The following is a 20,438-nucleotide window of genomic DNA, read 5'->3' as shown; positions in this document are numbered from 1 at the left end:
TAGTGCACAAGGCCAAGAGTTACACCCTTGTGTTCAGTTTAACACTGAAGCTTCCCCTTCTGTGTGCCCTGAGTGGTCTCCAGACTTGGAACTCACCATAATCAAGATGCTGTGAACGTTTTCTCCTTCTGAAAGGCCTACCTACACTGCCTTGCTCCTCAGGTCTTCACTTTACCTGTGAAAAATACTGTGAAATTTCATCTTTACACAGAGCACTGACAGCTTAGCAGGAGCCCAGTCTCATTAACAGGAAGGCTGTACCTTTTTGGTTGCCAGGTATAAAAATTCTTACAGACAGGACACTTCCAAACGGCTTTGAAAGTCCTGTTTGTGCAAAGCAGGCATAGTCTGTGTTGATCGTGTCAGACACCGAATGTTCCCCTCAGACATTTGCTAGCTCCTAAAACTCTCTCTAAAACAATACTAAATAACAGACCAACTCTGGTGTTTCTCTCAGAGCCAGTTTCCTTTTATTCAGTTCCCTCATTAGAGTCAGCAACAAATGAGTAGATAGAGCAATAATAAGGCTAAGTTTATCTTGTTTCCTCCACTCCCTTTTCTCACTGTATTACTAAGACTTGGAACAATAACAGGATGCCGGGATGCAGGATGGGAAAAGGCTGACTCCCAGCTGGAAAACCTTGGAGACTGGAGAGCTGAACACTCCCAGTATTGCTTAACGAAAAGTGAAGTGGATTTTTCTGTTTGATCTTCATTTTTCGTATTCTGCTTAACATTTTGGGATACTGTTGGGTTCAATTTGCCTGATTTGGTACCGGACCGAAGCTGCACCACCTCGGACTCGGGTAAGAGAGAAATATTATTTTCTGTCCTTCAGCCATGAAGTTCATTTCAAAGGGGTTTTTTTTTTTACCTCCACCCAAATTATTTTCTAATGTCTTAAAAAAATTAAGAAATACCAGCAAAATGGGCTATGAATTTTATACCTATCCACCAAATCCTTTGGGCCTTACACTGATGGCACCCACGCCAAGTTAAGTACAAAGAGCAGAGCTGTTTACAATTGACACTGGAAGAGGAAAATCTCTGGCTTTGTTGGGTTATACCATAATATTCCCAGATTGTTTAAAAAAAAAAAAAAAAAGAGAAATTTAATAGGTTTTTTGAGTACTGCTTTGCAATATTTGATTGTGTCGCCGATGTTCATTCACAGTGGAAAAGAGGTGGAGATTATGCTGCCAATTGCACCAGTAAAGCCTTCGGGAAGGGATTTCACTCGTGCTGTGGACAGGTGCAGCTCCAGGGCTGTTTGCAGTGAGCAGGGGTACACTGGGCTGTGATTTGATGCAAATGTTTTATTGAAGTGGGGCTGAATTTGGGGTCTGTCTTTAATGTGGGTAGCTTTCCTGGGCCCAGGGCCAAGAGGTGACAGCCAGCCCTGGGATATCTGTTTAAAACTAAGAGGGGAGTTCATACAAACTCAGGTCAGCGATTTGATCTCCTAATTCCCAAGTTTAAAGTGTCCCAGGTACTTTAACACCCTAACTCTGGAGTGCCAGGTTTTACAGACCCTGTTCTAAAAGACCAGCAATTCTTATTCCAGAGGTTTCTTAATCTCAGTGGTTCAAAAAGACCCATTTTTTTCTGATGAGTTATCTTATGAGCAGCGGCTTGACACAAAAAGGTGGTTGAAAAGGCTTTTATCTTGTCCTAGAGCCAATGTAGCAGGTCCCTGAACTAACAAGCTCAGTGTACAGCTTGCAGAGACAAAGCATTTATGCATAGGAGATGAACTGATTGTAGTTTTTCTGTAAGAAATCTATTCTGCAATAGTGGGACTGTCAGTGTGCACAGCACCTCACTGTGCTGCTGTCACGCTGTAATAAAGATAAAGGAAAGAAATGCAAGGAAAAAAAGATATGGAAGAAGATGAATTTCTGTGAGAAAATCTCTTTCATTCTTAGCTCCCAAAAACATTCCGAGCTGGCTGTTTCTGCAGTTAACAAAGGTATAGTTAATCAATGTGTCCCTGTCTCCTGTGAATATAAATCATTAGATCAGCATTTGTAAAAGCACACAGTATTATAGACGTTCCTGCAGGAAAATATATTAGGCAAAAGCAAGGATGCTCCAATGATTTACAAAAGCTTCTCATCTTAGCTTAATTTGTGGCTGGTACCAACAACCCCTATACCAGAAACAAATCACAGAAATGCTGACTTGAAATTTATCTCTGGTATCTCCAGGAGGTACCTTTTTATCCTTAAATAAAGGGTCACCCATGGGAGAAAAGGACACAGGATACATTTAGCATAGGAAAGCCTTGGAATAGTATAGTCTACTAGAGAGAAGAATGTAAATTTACAAGCAATAAAACAAATTAATTTGAAAGCAAAGGATAAACTCAATTAAAAAAGCATTCCTGCTTTGCCCACAAAGACACGAACCCAGGTTATTTTCCAGACTGCTACAGCTGCACTGAAATGCAACAGGAAGCATTTCCCAAAGCTTTGCCCTTTAACAGAAGACCATAAGACTGGTCTTTAAACATTTTTAAAACAAATGTTAACACTGAAATTGTGTCCTGGAAGAAGAGCATGTCCCTGGGCAGCGTGCAGCTCCCAGAGTGCTGCCTGTGGGGCACAGGGCAGCTGAGGCAGGGCAGAGTTAACAGCTCTGCTGCCAGCTTTGCTTCACATCCTGCTGAGGGAAACTGCTCTGAAAACAGGATAGAGGTAAAAATCACGGGGCATGGTTCAGAGACTGCTCTGATTTACACCACCTATGGAACAAAGGACTTCACTGTCCATCCATAAATCAATTACTTCAATTAATAGCGCAAATTCAAAATAGAAAAACTTCTGTAAAATTCTCTTTTCTTGTCTGGGTATGTGTCCACAGAACTGCAGGCTTAAATCAGGCCAGAAAATACTTTATGTTTCCTAAAACAGCAGAGGTTCACAGAATCAAGATAACTGATTATTTCTGGCAGCTGAGCTTTCTATAAGAAATCTTCACTGTATTGTCATCATAATTCCAGGTTTTGCTCAGGTTCTACAGGTTTAATTCAGAGGTTCCGATGTTAGTGCCAAGAAGAAAATAAGAGGTTCCCTTTGTGAGAAATTTGTTGGGCATGAAATTACTTTGGTGCCTTTCTTTTTTTAAAATGGGTTTCCCTTGTTATCCTTGTGAGTTTACAAACCGAAAACCTCTCAAAGTTTAGCACTGATGTGAGTGGCTTCCCTTCCTCCCCTAAGCACAGCAGAGAGGGATTATTTGTGCAGACTGGAGATTTGCTAGGACAGAGAGTGCCCAGCTCACAATCACCAGAACAGTTCCCACACAGGCTTTGAAGACCTGCAAGAGAGCAGACCCTGGCAGCCCAGAGCTGGGCACTGTTTTGATCCATGATAAAGAGGTTTGTGATTCACCTGTGAGCTTCCCTGCAGGGCTCTGCTCTGCCAGGGGCCGTGCAGGTGTGGCAAACACAGCAAACACTCTGGTGTCACTGTCATGGCCAGGAGCCACCAGCTGTGCTGCTGAGGAACTTCCAGGGATCCTGCTCCAGAGCTGTCCCCAGCCCAGCCCAGAGCCAACCCAGCAGGCCCACCAAGTAATGCTGGGAATAAACCTGTGCAAAAAGAAGGCATGGCTTGGAAATGAAGGTACACCAGTATAGGAAACTCCCCTGCCCAGCCATCCAGGAGGGATTCAGGCAGTCCCACCCCCACCCCAGACTGCCCCTGCTGGGGCTGGAGCCCCTTCCCAGCTCCAGGAGCCAGCAGGTCCCGCTTGGTTCCCTACACACACCCTCTAACACACCAGGATTCCTTCCCATTCCAGCCCAACTTTCCCCATGGCACAGTCTCACACATGTCATTCCATAAAGCCATTTATTCCCAGTGCAGGGACACAGAGCAGCCCGACCTGCTGCCCCCAGGAGGGATCCCGGCCAAGGAAACCCTGGGCTTTTATGCCCAGGCAGTCCAAGAGTGCCAAAGTCTCACTCTCTCTCCTGAGCCCTTGGCTCCTGCCGCAGCTCCCTGTGCCCTTTGTTGTGCACAGAGCCCCTTTCCTAGGGCTCCAACCATTCCCAGGGTTCAACCTGAGCTGCCCCCAGAGACCTGCACAGAATAAACTCCTCATCACACTCCTCACCACTGCACCTCCTGAATTCTGCAGTGAGGCTGGCCTTGGAATATGAAAAATTAATAAAAAAAATGTGAAGAGCTTGTTTGCAGTTCTTCAGTGCAGGAATACAAATTAGCCCCTTTCATTTGATTTTCACTCATCTGCATCTGAATTCCAGATCTGTCAATAAGAATGGAACTGGCTATATTTTGAATGCAAGCTTTTGCTGAATATGTTAAGTAAGTTCTCTCATCTCGTGAAATGGAAGTTGTTTGTGCCATGGCTCTGATCTGTGCATTTGCTGCTATTCACATTTATGGGGCAGGCAGGGAGGGTTGGAGCTCAGCCCTCCCAGGTGCTGATTAGGATATTGACAGGACCTGGAGCAGCTCAAGACCTGGGATTTCCAGGGCTGGCAAAGACAGGAGAAGGGCACAAGGGCAACTGATCCCTCCATTGCACTGCCGACACTTCAGTTTCTTGCTCTGAGGATATCTCTGTAAAGGTTTATAATCTGTAAACCAGAAAGAGTCAAGAGGTGGGCAGACACTCTGGAAGACTTTTCTCCAGACGAGTATTTTTGTGTGAGACAGAGAGCAGAACTCTTACAATAGATTAGCAGCTGCATGTGAAAGCTTTATCAGGTATTATCCACAGACTGGATAAGCCCAGAATTTATGGTGAAAAATGACTGACGTTTTAGAGAAAGGCAAGCATGGCTACCTGGACAAACTAGGGAAATTGCACAGGTACCTTCCCAAAGAGCAGCAGAGAGAAAAGAGTGTTCTTGTGCCCCAGCACTGCTACCTGAAATGCAAGGACTTACAGAGCACCATCACAGTTCAAGGTAGACAAAAAGGCAAAAATGTTGTAAAATCCTCATTTTCAAAACCCAAAGAGGTCACTTTTATTGTCCCAGTTGTCACCAAGACCCTTCTGTTCCTGTCCAATTTCCCCAGCATCCTCGGCCACAGCTTGAGGCAACAGAGGCCTCTTTCTGTTACACATCCTGTTAAAGAACCACACACCAGCAGTGACATCTGGCTTTGTCACCCATTTCTCTGCATCCTCGTCTCTCCCAGACCCACCAGCAGCACCTGGAGTGGTGCCCCTGACCCCTGCAGAGCTCAGCAGGCACAAGGTGGGTTAATGCAGCCCGCAGGGGCCTCGTTGTGCATGACAGTGGGAAGGGAAATTCCACTTCCACCTCATGTCTGGAGGATACACTCAATTCCTTCTCCCGCCTTTGTCCACATCTCTAGCAGTGCTCGGGTAGCACCAGTCTTCCTTTTCCCCTTCCTTTAATGATGCTATCTGCTGTGAATCTGTGCTCTGGGAATCCTGGAGGAGCACAAAGCCTGCCTGACAGCATTTGGCTTGAGGAGACCAAGGGCCTGGTGTTGCTGTCCTGCAAATGATAGGAAATCCTGCCATTGATGGGAATGGTTCCTGTGATGGGCTCAGCTCCATCAGCAGAATCCCCACTGGCACTGAGCTTTAGCTTGGCTTTGCCATTCTGTTGGTGGGATAGTCCCTCCCCCTACCTTCAACCTAGACCTGAAGTTAGAAGAGATTTGAATTATCTTTCTGGCTTTTACTGTCATTAACTTTCAGATATAAATAGTCTGTCTGCAAGAGAATCAGTTTACTCATGACTTGATGATCTTAAAGGCCTTTTCCAACCTTAACAATTCTGTGATTCTATGTTAGGATTAGGCCAAGCAATCAATATTAATAATAACGTATCAGATTTTCAACACCTCCTCTAGGAACCCAGAGCTACACTGGATTAGTGTATATTGGTGGTTTGCTCAGTGCTGTTAATTTAGGGGTTTAGGTTCTCATTAAAGCATAAACAACGATTGCACACTTTAGTATCATTCAGATGATCAGTGCACTCCACTCCAAACACTCACCCAGCACACAAATTAAGAAGTGAGGGCAAAAAGCAGAGAGCAGGAGAGCTGGAATGCTTTTTGCAGTGGGTTCATTTTTCAAAGACAGAAATATGAATTCAACAGGGACAGAACCCTCACAGAGCTCCATCCTCTGTAGCACCATTGAACAAACACCTTTGCTTTGTACCCTGGATTTGCCAGCAGCAGCTTTGGTAAAAGTTTAGGATTAGAACACATACTGAATTACTGAGTTGCACTTGGACATGACTTCAGTCCCAAAGAGGAAGAAAGAGACACATTTCTCTGTGGAATATATTTTTTTGTTTCCCTGCTGTGAAGTGATGAGCTGCATCACCTGCCAAACATGGACTGACCTGCAGCTTCTTCGGATGAAGAGAACGGGTTTATTCACACCAGAAGGGGGTTTTCAGTGGCTGTGATTAAAACGTGAGCTGTGGCAGAAATAAATGTTCCACTTACACAGCCTCTGAAAAGAAAAAACAGTTCCACCTCAGCTTAAGCAATATCTTTGTTAAATCACAACCACTCCCACATAGAAACAAATCCACACAGAAGAGAGTCACACAGCTCAAAACTGCTTTCCTCATCTTTTCAAGCTTCCCTATGTCTAAGGCCTGTATTTTCAAGCTCTCCAGCTTTCCTTTATCAGAACATTAAAGTGGAAATTTGCTCCTCTAGTTTTATTTTGATTTAAAGATGGAATTTTCCTGACAAGAGCTAAGCTGCAACTAAAACTATTGAAAGACTCATTGTAAATTCACAAGAGCAGTAATAATATCATTTGCATCATCTCACAACACGGGGAGATAATACAATGGAAGTGTTCCAGGAAAGGACTGTAACTATAGGGATGGACATAAAAGGTCTAAAAGTTAATTAAGCGTGGTCTACAAGTCTTGTTGGATAAGGGCAGGAAATAGAGAAGAATGAACTGACATTTGAATGAGACATTCTAAAAAGGGAGAAAAATACAGAACACTGAACAAAATCTATCCAGACACACCCTGTTTCTTTAGCCTCTTGCCCAGACAGAAAACAAGAGATTTATGTATCTGTGCATGCTTTCTTTATCTGCCACAACATTAATTTTCAGAGGAAATACTAATGCATTCCATTACCCCCGAGAATACCCTGGACAAAGGAATGAGCACACACAGCCAGCTAAGCAGGGTTTCTCTGCTGCACATAACTGTTGGTGCAGTAAACATCAATTACAGTGACCTGGGCACGATGCTCACGTTCCACACAGATACTTTTGCTCCTGAGCTTTTGTTAAAGAAAAACATGGAGAGAAAAAAAAAAATCTTGTCTGCTGTAAACACAGCTACATTGTACTTTTTAAAAAATCATCTTTATTGCAAGTGGTTCCTCAAAGGAGAAGGACTTTTCCTTAATGAGGGGGACTCAGCTGGAGCTCTGTGCTAGGAGGCCTCCCTGATATTAAGGATTTATGTGGAAACAAAGGGGAAGTGGAGAAAGCTCTTCAATACATTATTCTTATATGTACCTTGTGTTCTTTCAGCTCAGCCAAACTCTGAAACACCCAGTGGCAGCTTCAGCCAAGCTCTGGAGAGCTGAGCTAACCAGGGGAAGCACCAAAACAGACCCAGTCTGAAAGGTGCACACAATTTATTATAGGGAGCAAAGCATTTGGTCAGAGAGGCTGGAGAAATCTTTTCAGTGATCACAAACACCTCCAAGATACCCAAAATCTTTCACTTCCACATTGAAACGAGCAAATATTTTTGGAGGATTCTCTTGTCCACCTGCTCCCCAAACTCAAACAGCATCAGAACGTGGGGGGTGCTGGGGATGAGGGGGGCTCAGTGAGACTCCTGCACCTCCCTCTGTCCCACTGAGCCATCTCAGTCTGGGATAAGCAAAAGGAAATTGGCTCAGAGGAAGCAAGAATGAAAGCTGGATCTACAGCCTGGTAAATTTGTCACTGAGACTGAGAGCCCCTTCCCAGGGGGAGTACACCTGATCATCCCTGAAATGTGCTTTTGGATACAAGGAAGGGAATAAATTCTTTGCCTGTCTGCAACACTGGCACTTCATCACTATTTTCAGCATGTCTTTATCAATAATTAATTCAAATGGGATTCTTTATCTTCCTCTTTATCCTGGACAAGGAATTCAGAGGGGGAAATGCCTGCAGTTCCAAACTATGCATGCAGGGTTATCCCACCCATCTTATCAGCTCACTTCAGAGCAGAAGGGCTGCATTTAACCCAGAGTTAACCCCCAGAATGACTCTGGCTTCCACAGCATTTGGCAACTGTCATCACAAGACATGTGGCCAAAAGCAAATTTTATGTCATTTGATTGTTTGTTTCACCCCTGCAACATCTGCAAAGTAAATAAATCATACCAGTCATAGGTATTGTGGGATTTCTCATCTTAATAAATGAATGCTCTAAACCAGAAAGCACAGAATCTGTGTGACAGTGATGATGTGGTGAGAATATTCTGTAGCAACCCCCCAAACGCTGCTTGTGGGTTTGAGCACATTCTAAACACCAGAACACCCTGCTTCTCACTCAGCCCTCATAAACCTGCTCCAGGGTCCAGAGGCTGTAAAGAGCTACAGCAGAGTAGTTTGTGGCCTTAAACTCCATGGTGATCTATGCTGTCAACAACTAAGGGAAAGCCAAAATTTTCTGTTTAAGATAATAATATTATTTTTCTCTGAAACAAAATCAAAATTTGGTTTAACAGTTTAATCACAAATGAGCTTCAAAGTATTTCAGCAGCTGTGTTTATACTGGGCACTGTGCTTAAGCACATTTTATCCCTCATTATATTTTGGACATGACATATTTGTACAAGAATTGACAGTCTTTATGCATGGAAAGACTGGACAAACGCCACTCATTTAAAGGACACAAATCCATTTGGGGAATATTTCAGAGAAAATAAAGCATTATGTGACTATAGGAGAAGAGGTCAGAGAACCCTCAAGCAGCACCAGGACATTTTAGTGCTTCATGGTTTTGTATCTGTCCCATTTCAAACTGGTTCTCATCAGCTTTCAAGTGTCTCTATAGCTTCTGTGGTGACAATTAACACTATCATGAAAGATGAGCAAAGCCAGGATTCTGCACCTGGCACGAGACACAATCTGCATGCTGAGAGTGGGAAATGAGGAAGATTCTTAAAGCTCACCTCAGACTGAGTGTGGCTCTGACAGACCTTCACATATTTCTCCTCTGGGCAGAAGGTCAGCAGATTTACCAAGACTAAGGATTTCTTGCTGGACAGACCAGGATGGTCACAGAGAAACAACAGTCATCCCTTAAGACAACAATTAACTGGATCACCAATCCGATGAGAAGAAAGTCTGTACTGTCACTGCTCATTTTAATGATTTCAAAGCATTATTTTATCTCCATCACATCTGTCATCCACAGCAAATAACCCTCAGTTCAAGAGTGCACTGTCATTTCAACAACAGAAGTCATTCAAGAATTATTAATCTAGCTAGCCCAAAAACAGTCCTTCCTTGAGGTCCATGAACAGTCCACTAACTGAAACATTAACATATATTCTAATTTGCTTCTCAAATTACCAGATTTATGAGAAAGAAACTCAGATAAAATCAAACCAGAGTACTACAGATTGACAGTAAAATTATTTAATTAAAAATGAGAAAGGAATCAGAGCTTGTGCACATGACCTGGAGGAGCAGCCCCTCTGGGGGTGGCTCATTTTCCTGGGTGAGATTTTTGTGACATTACAAGGAAAAATAAGTCCTAGATATTCTCGACCTACGTGAAAGTTGCACACTTTTGTACAGACTCTCCAGGTCCTCTTTTATTACATCATGTATGGGATTCATTTCCACAAACAGAAGGGTTCCAGATCCCCAGACATATTTCAATTACCACTATCCACAAAAAGCTGGAGGTGCCAAAATAACACAGGACAACCAGGCACAATCTATCAGCCCATCTCTCCCAAGGTCTTCCCAGGAAAAGAGATTCTTTGACGTTTTCTTGACACTCTAACAGAAGCCAAATTCAGAGCTGATTCTGAGCTATGCAGGTGTTATGCAAAGGGAAATCAAGATCTAAGGCAAACAAATGTGTATTGGTGAACAGGAAATTGAATCTGAACCTACACCAGAAACACACATCCAATAAATAATTTTATCCGTCCTTTATCAGATACAAGTCAGGTGGGAGCAGAGACAGCACCCTCCAAACTGCAAATATGCTTTTGAAAGTTTTTAGAAAATGCATATTAAGAGAAGGTTAGCAATTGAGAGAAATCAGCAGAGGTTAAAAATCCTTCCACCTTTGAGATTTTGGGCCTTGGTGCTTCTCTGTCTGACAGGACTCTCTCAACTCAATCAGATTTATCACCAAGGAACAAAAGGGTTCTTCTTTCCTCACTTATTCTGCTTACAACCAAAATCTTCTTGGACCATACATTTCTGATTTTCAGCTCTCACTCTGCCTTCTCTCAGATTCACTGCAGCACTTTAAACCAGCAGGTCCCTTGATAAAATGGGTGTCAGGATCTCTGGGAGGACTCTTGGATAGATCCATTTTTGCTGCTCATCCATCTTTAGGGCACAGGTTGTCACTCACTAGCTTAGAGAGTGGTCCTTGGTTTTTGAAAAGACAAAAAAAAAAGAAAAAATATAAATAAGGGAAGGGGGGGAAAAAAAGAAAAAAAATAAAGAAAAAAAAAAAAAAAAACAAAAAAACAAAAAAAAAAAAAAAAAAAACACCACCAAACCAGGTCTTGCCTCCCCCGTTTTCTTCCCAGTTCTGTATCTGAGATAACAGAAAGACTTGAAGCAAAAGTTGGCTGCCTGCTTTCCACCAAGGCAATAAACATTTAATGTATACTAAACAAGTATTTACAGAATTTTTTCACCAAATTTCTTGATTTCCAAAAGAGAAATCTGTCCTAGCTGAGGACTCCATCCACCCATGAGATGAAGCTGTATTTTGCATCATCCAGGAGAAACTTTTGGGTGAGCTGAACAGACAGGGAAAAACAATCATTAATAAATTTCCCCCAGACCTACCAGGAACTTGAAGCTCAAATCACAAAGTGACTTCAGATTAGAATTAATCCTCCTTTTCCCTGGAAAGAAAATATGAGGAGCCAAAATCAGAAGTGCTGAATTATGTCCTCATTTGTGTTTACACACTGCTGCAGCAGCAACACCAGGAACCGAGCAACACCAAATGCAGCACAAGTGCTCTCACAACACTGATATTTTTAAAGTAACAAATTTTAAGATATTGCTGATGCATCTGCTCAGTCAAAGATACTATCCCAAGTAGAAAATGCCATTTTCCAATCAGTTTTCAGGCAGGCATTTGCACTCCAGATTGTTCAGTCATCAGTGGAAATCACTTCTCACATGCATAAAATCGACACAAGGGCAATCAAAAATCCAGCCCCAGGTAGTCAGGCACGAGGGCTGCTGAAATCAGCTCAGTAATCTGGAAAGGAACAAGCAGCAGAGAGTTCAATAATCTGGAAAGGAACAAGCAGCAGAGTGTTCTCAGGAAAGCCTATTTTGATCGCTGTGCCTTGCTGGGGACATGTGACAGACACGGAGAAACACGGAGTTCTGCCCCGCCACAAATTACATCCGAAAATGCAAATAAAAAATGATTCCTCTGAGTCAAAAGTTGCACGATTTCCTTAGCCAGCTGCTTTCAGTGTCACTAAGGTTTGAGGACCTCCCCAGTTCCTGTTGTCACTCAGCTCCTGTCCCACGGGAGCCCCGGCAGCGCCGCAGGAGCACGGAGGGGAACGGAGCAGAGGTAACAGCACAGCTGGGGACACACCTGGGGACACACCTGGGGACACCCTGGGGACACCCTGGGGACACCCTGGGGACACACCTGGGGACACCCTAGGGACACACCTGGGGACACCCTGGGGACACACCTTGGGACACACCTGGGGACACCCTGGGGACACCCTGGGGACACACCTGGGGACACCCTGGGGACACCCTGGGGACACACCTGGGGACACCCTAGGGACACACCTGGGGACACACCTGGGGACACCCTGGGGACACCCTGGGGACACACCTTGGGACACACCTGGGGACACCCTGGGGACACCCTGGGGACACACCTGGGGACACCCTGGGGACACACCTTGGGACACACCTGGGGACACCCTGGGGACACCCTGGGGACACACCTGGGGACACCCTGGGGACACCCTGGGGACACACCTGGGGACACACCTGGGGACACCCTGGGGACACCCTGGGGACACACCTGGGGACACACCTGGGGACACCCTGGGGACACCCTGGGGACACACCTGGGGACACACCTGGGGACACCCTGGGGACACACCTGGGGACACCCTGGGGACACCTCCCGCTGCTCCCCTGGGAGCTGGGCACAGCCATGGACACCAGTTCTGAGCTGTAGGGCAGGGGGACAGGAAAGGCTGAGAGCATTGTCACTCCTGCCCCTGGCCCCTGTCAGGACACCACGAATACATCTCAGTCCTCTGTGCTCCCCGTGCCCCCTTCGGAAGGGATAATGCTTTTATCTGCCTGCAGGCCTTGTCAGAGACGTGAGGAGCTTTGTCAGCCCAGGTTTGCACCGCCCTTTATGGCCCCTGGAAGGCACCATTAAGTATTCCGAAGGCTATTTTCCTTTAATAGTGTTCTGCCTGCTCACCAAAACTAAAGCACTGCAAAGGAAAAAGGTCATTTATCCCCCCTCCTGTGTTTGGTGTGTTAACTTTCTCTTCCTTAGGGCTTGCTACATTCACACATTTGCTTTTGGTCTTTCCCATCCTATAGAGGAGAAATTAATGTTAAAATTGATTCTGTATGGCCAGGCTGTTCAGTCATTCTGCTCCCTGAGACCGGGCCAGGTTCTGCTCTCTGTATCTGCCATGGTTTTATTGTGCACAGCAATTTGGGAGGTGTTTAGATAGTGCATCAAAGTACATTTTTTCCGTCTGAAAAATATTTTTTCAGTGCTGTCTACTCCAAGAAAGACTAATTTCTTTTGTATGGGGTTTTTCATTTTCATTTACATCATTCAGATCCCAGTAAGAGAAAATAATCTTTCGTTTCCAGCCTTTCTCAAAATCAGTTATGCAAATTATAACACAACGGGCGTGACCTTTTAAAATGTGTTGGGTTTTTTGTGTATGACAGCCACTTCTAGCAAATTTCTCTCTCAGAGTGTTCATTATCACCCCTCTACCACTATTTGTGGTGTTTGGATGCCGAAAAATTCTCAAAAGTAAACATAAGGTTTTAGTATGACTGACCAGGAAAATACATCATTTCAGAGGCAGCTGTCGCTCATTTCCTAAAATCTCTGCACAGAAACCTGGTTTAACTTTTGTTTAACATACAAACACAGAACAAATTTTTTTGCCAACCAAACTAACCTTGCATAGGCATTAATACACACTTTTAGAGTTAGAAGTAGACTAGGTGAAAGGCAAATACCAGAAAAAACCCCGGAAACCCCTGAATGTTCATAAGACTATTTCATCCAATAATATCCACTTTTAGAGTTAGAAGTAAACTAGGTGAGAAGCAAATACCAGAAAAAAAACCCAGAAAACCACAAATGTTCATAAGAATATTTCATCCAATGTGGTTTCATTACATGGAGACTGTATTTATATCAGCTGTTCATCACTTTTACAGTTGATTACTTGCCAAAGCAACCTGTAAAATGCAAACTTTTAATAAGTACAGTATTGTCTGTATCTCCACCCGACATTTTTTAATAATTACTCCCAGTCTGGAAGAAGAAACTGCACTATATGAGTCATGTGTCACATAAATCACTTTGAATACCAGAATTTCTCAGTTAACTGTCTATAGTACCCTGCAGACCAAGAGTTATTTGCTAAAATAACTCAACACATAAAATGAATAATATGGGTGGGAGAACCCATCATTTACTGGAGGAAAATTTAAGAGCAAAGCAAGAAACTCAGCTGCTTGAATAAACCACTCCCTGCTAACTTTCAGGAACATTTATGGTCCCTGATTATACTAAAAGAAGCTGGAACTGTTGGGCCCATCAGCCAGGGACAGAGGGATAACTGGGGGCTGTGTGAGGGCAGGGCAGGGCACGACTGGCAGCATCCAGGAGATCCACCTGCATTCCCAGTGTGCTGGGAGCTGGGGGTCCTTGCTTGAAAGGATGCACCTAATTCCCTCCCCTCAGTCCTGGCTGCCCCAGCAGACACGGGAAGAAAGAAAAAATCCTTACAGGAAAAAGGAAAAGCTGATCCCTACCCGTTAATAATCCCCTGTTATTCCTCAGAAACGCTCTTGCTTCTCTCTCCATGGGAATGTCCTCTTCTGCTGCTGCCTCTGGCACTTCTGGTGAGAGCTGCTGGGAGGGAAAACTGTCATGGGCGGAAAGGAGAGCATTTGGTACAGTTTGTCAAGAGCTGGCAGCCAGGGAAAGTGGCCTTCCCTCCAGGACAGAGCCCTGCTCTGTGTGTGCTGCCAGGGAAGGGCATTCCTGAGCATCCTGAGGAGTTCAGTGGCAGACGACAGCAAAGACTGCCACAGGGAGAGCGTGCACAGTGCCATGGGGAGAGTGTCCTCAGGGTCAGCCTGGCCTACAGGGCAAGGCACCTCCCATGGCCCTGGAGAGGAGCCAGCAAAGAGCTCCAGTGTGCACGGTCATGTTCCCAAAATGAGCAGCTCCAAAGATGCCAAAGGTGAAGCAGAATTCACTTTTTGCAGGAGGCTCTTCCACCTCAGTCTGGTTTTGAGCTGCAGTGCCAGAGGGCAGCCAAGGACCTCCAAACTACTGCCAAAGGAACTCTTCACTGCCCAGGGAGGTTGGACAAATACTAACAAGGAATGCATTAATTGGGAGTTAAGGGAACTCCTTAAAATCTACAAGCACAAAGATGGACATGTTGAGTAAAAAGGGTAGCTAAAGTTTCAGCTGAAATGTGCATGTATGTAAATAAATTCAGTCAGCACTTTCTGTTCTTAAACTTCCTGGCATCAGTTCAGCACTACAGGAGAGCTCCACTCAGCACAGGAGCAGGAGAAAAAGGCTCTTTAAACACTTGAGTCTGTTCTTTGGCAAAACCACAACCTGTGCTGGTTGGCATTTTCCAATGGCTTCCTTTGGTTATCATGTTTTGTAGTTTTATGGATAAAAGTCAGACTATTATGCAATCACAATAGAATCATAGCACTGCCTTCCAGTTTCCAGTTGTAAAATGTTCATCTACACAAAGTATAGAAACACAACTGAATCATACTCATTTTTCTAAAAACATTTGAAGTCAAGCTAAGGGCATAGAATAGAAAAAACTGGCTAAATCAAAAAGCTTTGTTTGAATGCAGAAAACTGTATCAAACACAGCTTATCTATCAAAAAGCAACTTATTCAGTCACTTCCTACACAGCCACAAAGGAGGAACTTTCCTCAGTTTATGTACAACAATGTGGGAGAGAGAAAAGTACAGCAAAGCAACATTTCATGGTAAATAAAATCTTTTTTACTGACATTGATGCTGCACCATGGGATAACACTGATTGCCTGGTTACCAAAGAGTAATTTTGGAAACGTCTCAGCACCTTCCTGACGAAAATATTAATTTAATCTCGCATCTAGCAGCCTGTGTGATGTCAACTTCTCATCACAATTAGCGGGTTTATTTTTGATGTGCATGCTGTCAGCTCCTAAAAGCTAATGGAAAGTCATTTTTGTGCAATTTAAAGTCTGATTACTTGAGTGTTAAAGTTCCCTGACAGTCCTTTATATCAGGAACGGGAAATTTAGTAAGAAAATGAATCAGCTTTGATAACATTAAAATAACTCCTCTGATACGAAAGTCAGGCCTAAAGTTCGCTACTATTAACACAGGATACAAAAATATGGCTTCACCTGAAAATCATTTCACAAAATATCATTTTGGAGATGTTAAAGTCTGAGAACAGGGAATAAAGGAACTTTATGTGAATCTCCAAAAAGCTTCAGAAGACAAGCAGTTGAATCAATAGATAAGCTCTTTAAAAAAAGATAATTTGCTGTAGTGTACTTGAAATTGATTGAAAATTTCACACTAATAACTTTTTCCACCTAAAAAAACCCACCAGAATTTATTCTAAATCAATAATATCCATAGAAAGATATTCACTACAGTATATTTTGTGTGGGGGCATGTCAAAATACTGCATGTGGGTTTGTCAAGCCTGAACATTTCATTTCAAGTGGAGTTAACTCGAGCTGAGCCATGGTGCCAGGCTGCCCTGGCCCTGTGCACAACGGGGACCTCGACTGTGACTCTGCTCCTCAGAGCAATGACAGCCACTCAGTGGAATGCTGGCTCTTATACCAGTATTCAAAGCTCACCTTTTATTTCATTGAAATACTTTGTGTTGGTTTTTACGGTTTTCATCCAGCTGAAACTCTTTCACAGAAGGAAGAAGCCTTCAAATTTTGATGCTGAGGCAAATGAAAAGAAACAAAGTGATCAAACTTCCCTATGGAAGGAATGTCCATTTGCACTCCTACACATGCTCCCTCTGCTGAATCTGATTCTGTTGTTATTCATACTTTTGCATTTCTATATTACTTTCTAGGCTACAGAAGAAGATGAGCCACCTTATTCTACTTTTCTCATTGTTCTTGGCTCCAGCATTTGCCGACGGGGGAAGTCAGAAATCAACCCAAAGCCTTTGTTCAAATGATGTCAGCCACAAACGCCAGAAGAGAGACTGGATCTGGAACCAGATGCACATCAAAGAAGAGATTGATACACCTTTGCCACACCACGTTGGCAAGGTAAGCAGCAAACTGGGAGCAATGGCTAAAAATAGCAAATGAGGATCTTGAAAAGCGGAATTTGTTTGCAGTCTAGGCAGGAGAAATGAAAAGGAAGTAGAAATTGGGCTTAATACCTACATATTAACATGTTAAAATCTTCAAAATGTGGGCAAAGAGTAAATGAAGAAGAGTGCCAAAGGAATTTTAATTCCTTTGAAGAATACAAATAAATGTAAGGGAATAGCAGGTCTGGAGATTCCAAATGCAGGAAGAGCCACATTACCTGCAGGTGCATGATCAGGAAGGAAGTCTGGTGCCTGATGCATGTCAGGATTTTTCTGGCAGCTCAAGACTCTTTCAGAAACCTCAGAGATCAAATAAAAACATATGTATTCAAAAAACCGCACAGTTTACATCTCTCAGGTTGTACACAAAACATGAGTTCCGTGTTTCGGAATGCTGTTACACAATCAAAAATACTGTCGCACAAAGCAAAAGCAAATAATTTCTAAAAATACTTACAAGCATTGACCTGCTTGCAAACTCATTTTCCTCAGGGCAGTGCTCATAAGAGCCTATTATCAACTGCATAATGCCCAGGGAAAGTTATCCCAATCCAGTCTTTCAAAGGGCTGCACTGTGACACTTTGCAGATAAATGCAGCTGAGCATTTCCCTGCCCTGTACCGCGCTCACATCTGTCAGGGCTGTCCCACCACAGTCACACAGCCCTTGCTGCCTGCTCTGGGCTTGCAGAAAGCGCCACAGAGGCCACAGGGTCCTCTCAGCTGCCACGGAGCATCTCTGCTTCATTTCAGACCAATTCAGCTCCAGGTTGAGGAGCAGCTTCTATTCCTGGAGCTGTCCTAAATAAGAGCAATTCCCTTTTGTCCAGGGTGTTTCACCAGCACAACCCCCTGATGGCTCCTGCAGTGGCTGCTTGGTGCATCTGCAGTGCCGAGCCCTTGATAATCCCTTTGAAGAAAGGGCCCAGCAGCAGCGAGGCAGGGCTGAGTGACAGCTGCAGGAAGGTGCTGACACATTTGGATCTTATCTTGCACCACTTCGGTGCTTTCCTTTGTGTGGTCATGCCCAGCATCAGAAAAGGCATTCTGAGAAGTTTCTGCTTTTTGCACTGAATAGGTACATAAAAATGGAGAAAGAAGACACAGACTACCCCATCTTTGAGACAGGGGTGGGGTTATTTCTCATGTGGCATCTCCAGAGCTCTGAACTGCACTCCAGCAGTCCCAGCAGCCAGAAGCAGGACTAAGGGATGAGGGGTGGAAATATCAATGACACATTTCAAAAGAAAAAACCAAAATTTAAACAGTGCTCAACAGTAAATGACAACTACAGAATAAATCAAATCCTGAACACCCAACAGGTGACATTTAAGATAACATCAGTAACAAAAGGTTGGAAATACTTGGTCAAACCCAGCAATCCCTGATAATTAACAGGCTGAAATAAGAATACTGATAGAGCGCATGGAAATTTGTGGTCTAAAGCTTCTAGCAGTGACCCTGTATGTGTGAGGGCATAGAAAGGGAAGCATCATTACCTTATCTGCAGACCAAGTAGTGTGCAAAGACATTTAGAATTGGATTAAATTATGTTTTTAAAACTGATTAATGCTCATTCTTCTTATTGCATCCCTTATTCACTGCATATAACCTTAAATTCTAAAATCTGTGGGGTGGAAATTTAACCTCCCTGTCATAGCATGAGCCTATTAAAGGATTGCATGTGACTGAGCACAAGAAAGCTGTCATCTATGGCAGGAATTCTGCTAAATGCTAAGGAATAGAGGCTAATGCTGAATAATGTCAGGAGGTGTGAATACAGATTTCCTCCTGTAATCCTGTGAAACTGAGCAAAAACCCCTGGAAGGTCCAGAAAGCTGCAAACAAGAGTAGCTCAAACTGAACAGTGGCTCATGTTATTTCAGACATAATGAAGTGAATTATTTGTAAGCGTTGGCTGCATGAACAATCTATACCTTTAGGAAATATGAGGTAGTATTTTAAAAAAGCTTTGTTCTCTATAAGAAGCAGGTTTCAGTGTGGGGACAAGTGCGATCCTGTAGCCCCAGCTGCTGCTGTGGTGCTGCTCAGTGCTGCCCCAGCCGACAGCAAAAGTCCCGAGGGCTGCTTGCTTCCCAGTGGGATGAGGAATTCCTGACAGTGTCAATCCTCTGCTGCACCCAGCTGCAGACCCCACCTCTATCTCTCTGAATTACTCTTTCCTTCCAGATCACATCCAGTGTTAGGAACAACAATGCCAAGTACATCATCGAGGGTGAATATGCCAACACCATCTTCAAGGTGGAGGAGACCAGTGGGGACGTGTACGCCTTCGAGAGGCTGGACAGGGAGAAGAAGGCAGAGTACGAGCTGACAGCTCTCATCATTGACAGAACAAACAACAGGTCCCTGGAACGCCCCTCCAAATTCATCATCAAGGTGTATGACATCAACGACAACGCCCCCGTGTTCGTACAGAAGGTGTTCAATGGCTCTGTCCCAGAAATGTCACCAGTAGGTATGTCCTCTCACTCCTCTCCTTTCATGGCTGGCATTAAAAAGCACAATATATATTAATGTGCACCTTGAAAACCCTTTTCTAGGAACCTCAGTCACCAAAGTGACGGCTGTGGATGCTGATGACCCCACAGTGTCAGGTCATGCCACGGTGACCTACGAAGTCACCACAGGAGGTGAATATTTCACCATTGATGACTCTGGTAAGTCAGACACACAAATGTCCTAACACTTTGTCCATGCCCTACCCTTTGAAGAAAACACAGTTTTAAGCCTTTTCATTCTGGAAAAGAGGAAAAATCATTCAAAATATTTTAAACATGATTTAGAAAGGTTTTTCATTCACACTCCACAATGCCACTGTCTGCATCTGGAAATGAACTAATAAAATCAGGATATCAGCTACCATGAACAAAGTGAGAAGGTAAAAGGTCATTTTTTTTCCCATTTATGGAAAGACTGACCAGGAGCTAAGATGAGTTTGTGTTTTCAGTTCAGCATAGATACTGTTCCAGTGACCAAACAGGAAAGGGGAATACACAAATTCTGAAGCAGCATTCAGTAATCAATAATCATTTACTTTCCTAAGCTTTCTAGCTTAAATTTTGCCCAGTTTTAAAACCAGTGTCCGTACCTCTTGTAACCACTAGTGTGCTAGAGCAAAGAACCCAAGGAAAGAGGTTAAAGATCCATTAAAAGAAATATTCTGCTCAAGCTCTCCAAAATATTCCATCATGCAGAAAAATTTCTAACATTTCTTGAAAAATACCACTGTAAAATTGCTACTTAAAGCTGAATGTGTGGAGATAAAAAAAAGTTAAAAATTTGCTGTCAAAATTGAAGAGATGCTGGACGTGCTGCAAAATCTAATTGTATTCAATATTCCTTTTTCACAGGTGTGATTTATACAAAAGAGCCTAATTTGGACAGAGAGACCAAGTCAACGTATGAGGTTGTTGTTCAAGCCAAAGATGCTCCGGGTTTCTCTGGGGATTCCAGCACAGCCACAGTGATCATCACCTTGTCTGACATCAATGACAACTTCCCAGTGTTCAAACGCAGTGAGTGCCACACAGCCTCTGAGCCACCCTGAAAACAAAGGCTGACACAGACACA

General features: G+C 43.6%; 1 protein-coding gene across 1 annotated transcript; it reads left to right on the top strand.

Annotated features, from left to right (window-relative positions):
- The first annotated feature begins 590 nt into the window (after window positions 1–590).
- LOC136295684 (cadherin-5-like) lies at window positions 591–20,415 on the top strand. The gene is made up of 5 exons (XM_066194267.1): window positions 591–806; window positions 16,597–16,798; window positions 19,035–19,323; window positions 19,409–19,525; window positions 20,219–20,415. Exons 2-5 carry the CDS (start codon window positions 16,610–16,612, stop codon window positions 20,413–20,415), a joined length of 792 nt encoding a protein of 263 aa, XP_066050364.1. The 5' UTR covers window positions 591–806; window positions 16,597–16,609.
- Window positions 20,416–20,438: the final 23 nt, after the last annotated feature.

Source organism: Chamaea fasciata, unplaced genomic scaffold, assembly GCF_029207755.1.
Source record: "Chamaea fasciata isolate MVZ Bird 193981 ecotype frontalis unplaced genomic scaffold, bChaFas1.0.hap1 SCAF_12, whole genome shotgun sequence".
Classification (NCBI taxonomy): domain Eukaryota; kingdom Metazoa; phylum Chordata; class Aves; order Passeriformes; family Sylviidae; genus Chamaea; species Chamaea fasciata.
The sequence above is the reverse complement of the archived record's forward strand: the minus strand, read 5'-3'. Positions and strand labels throughout refer to the sequence as shown.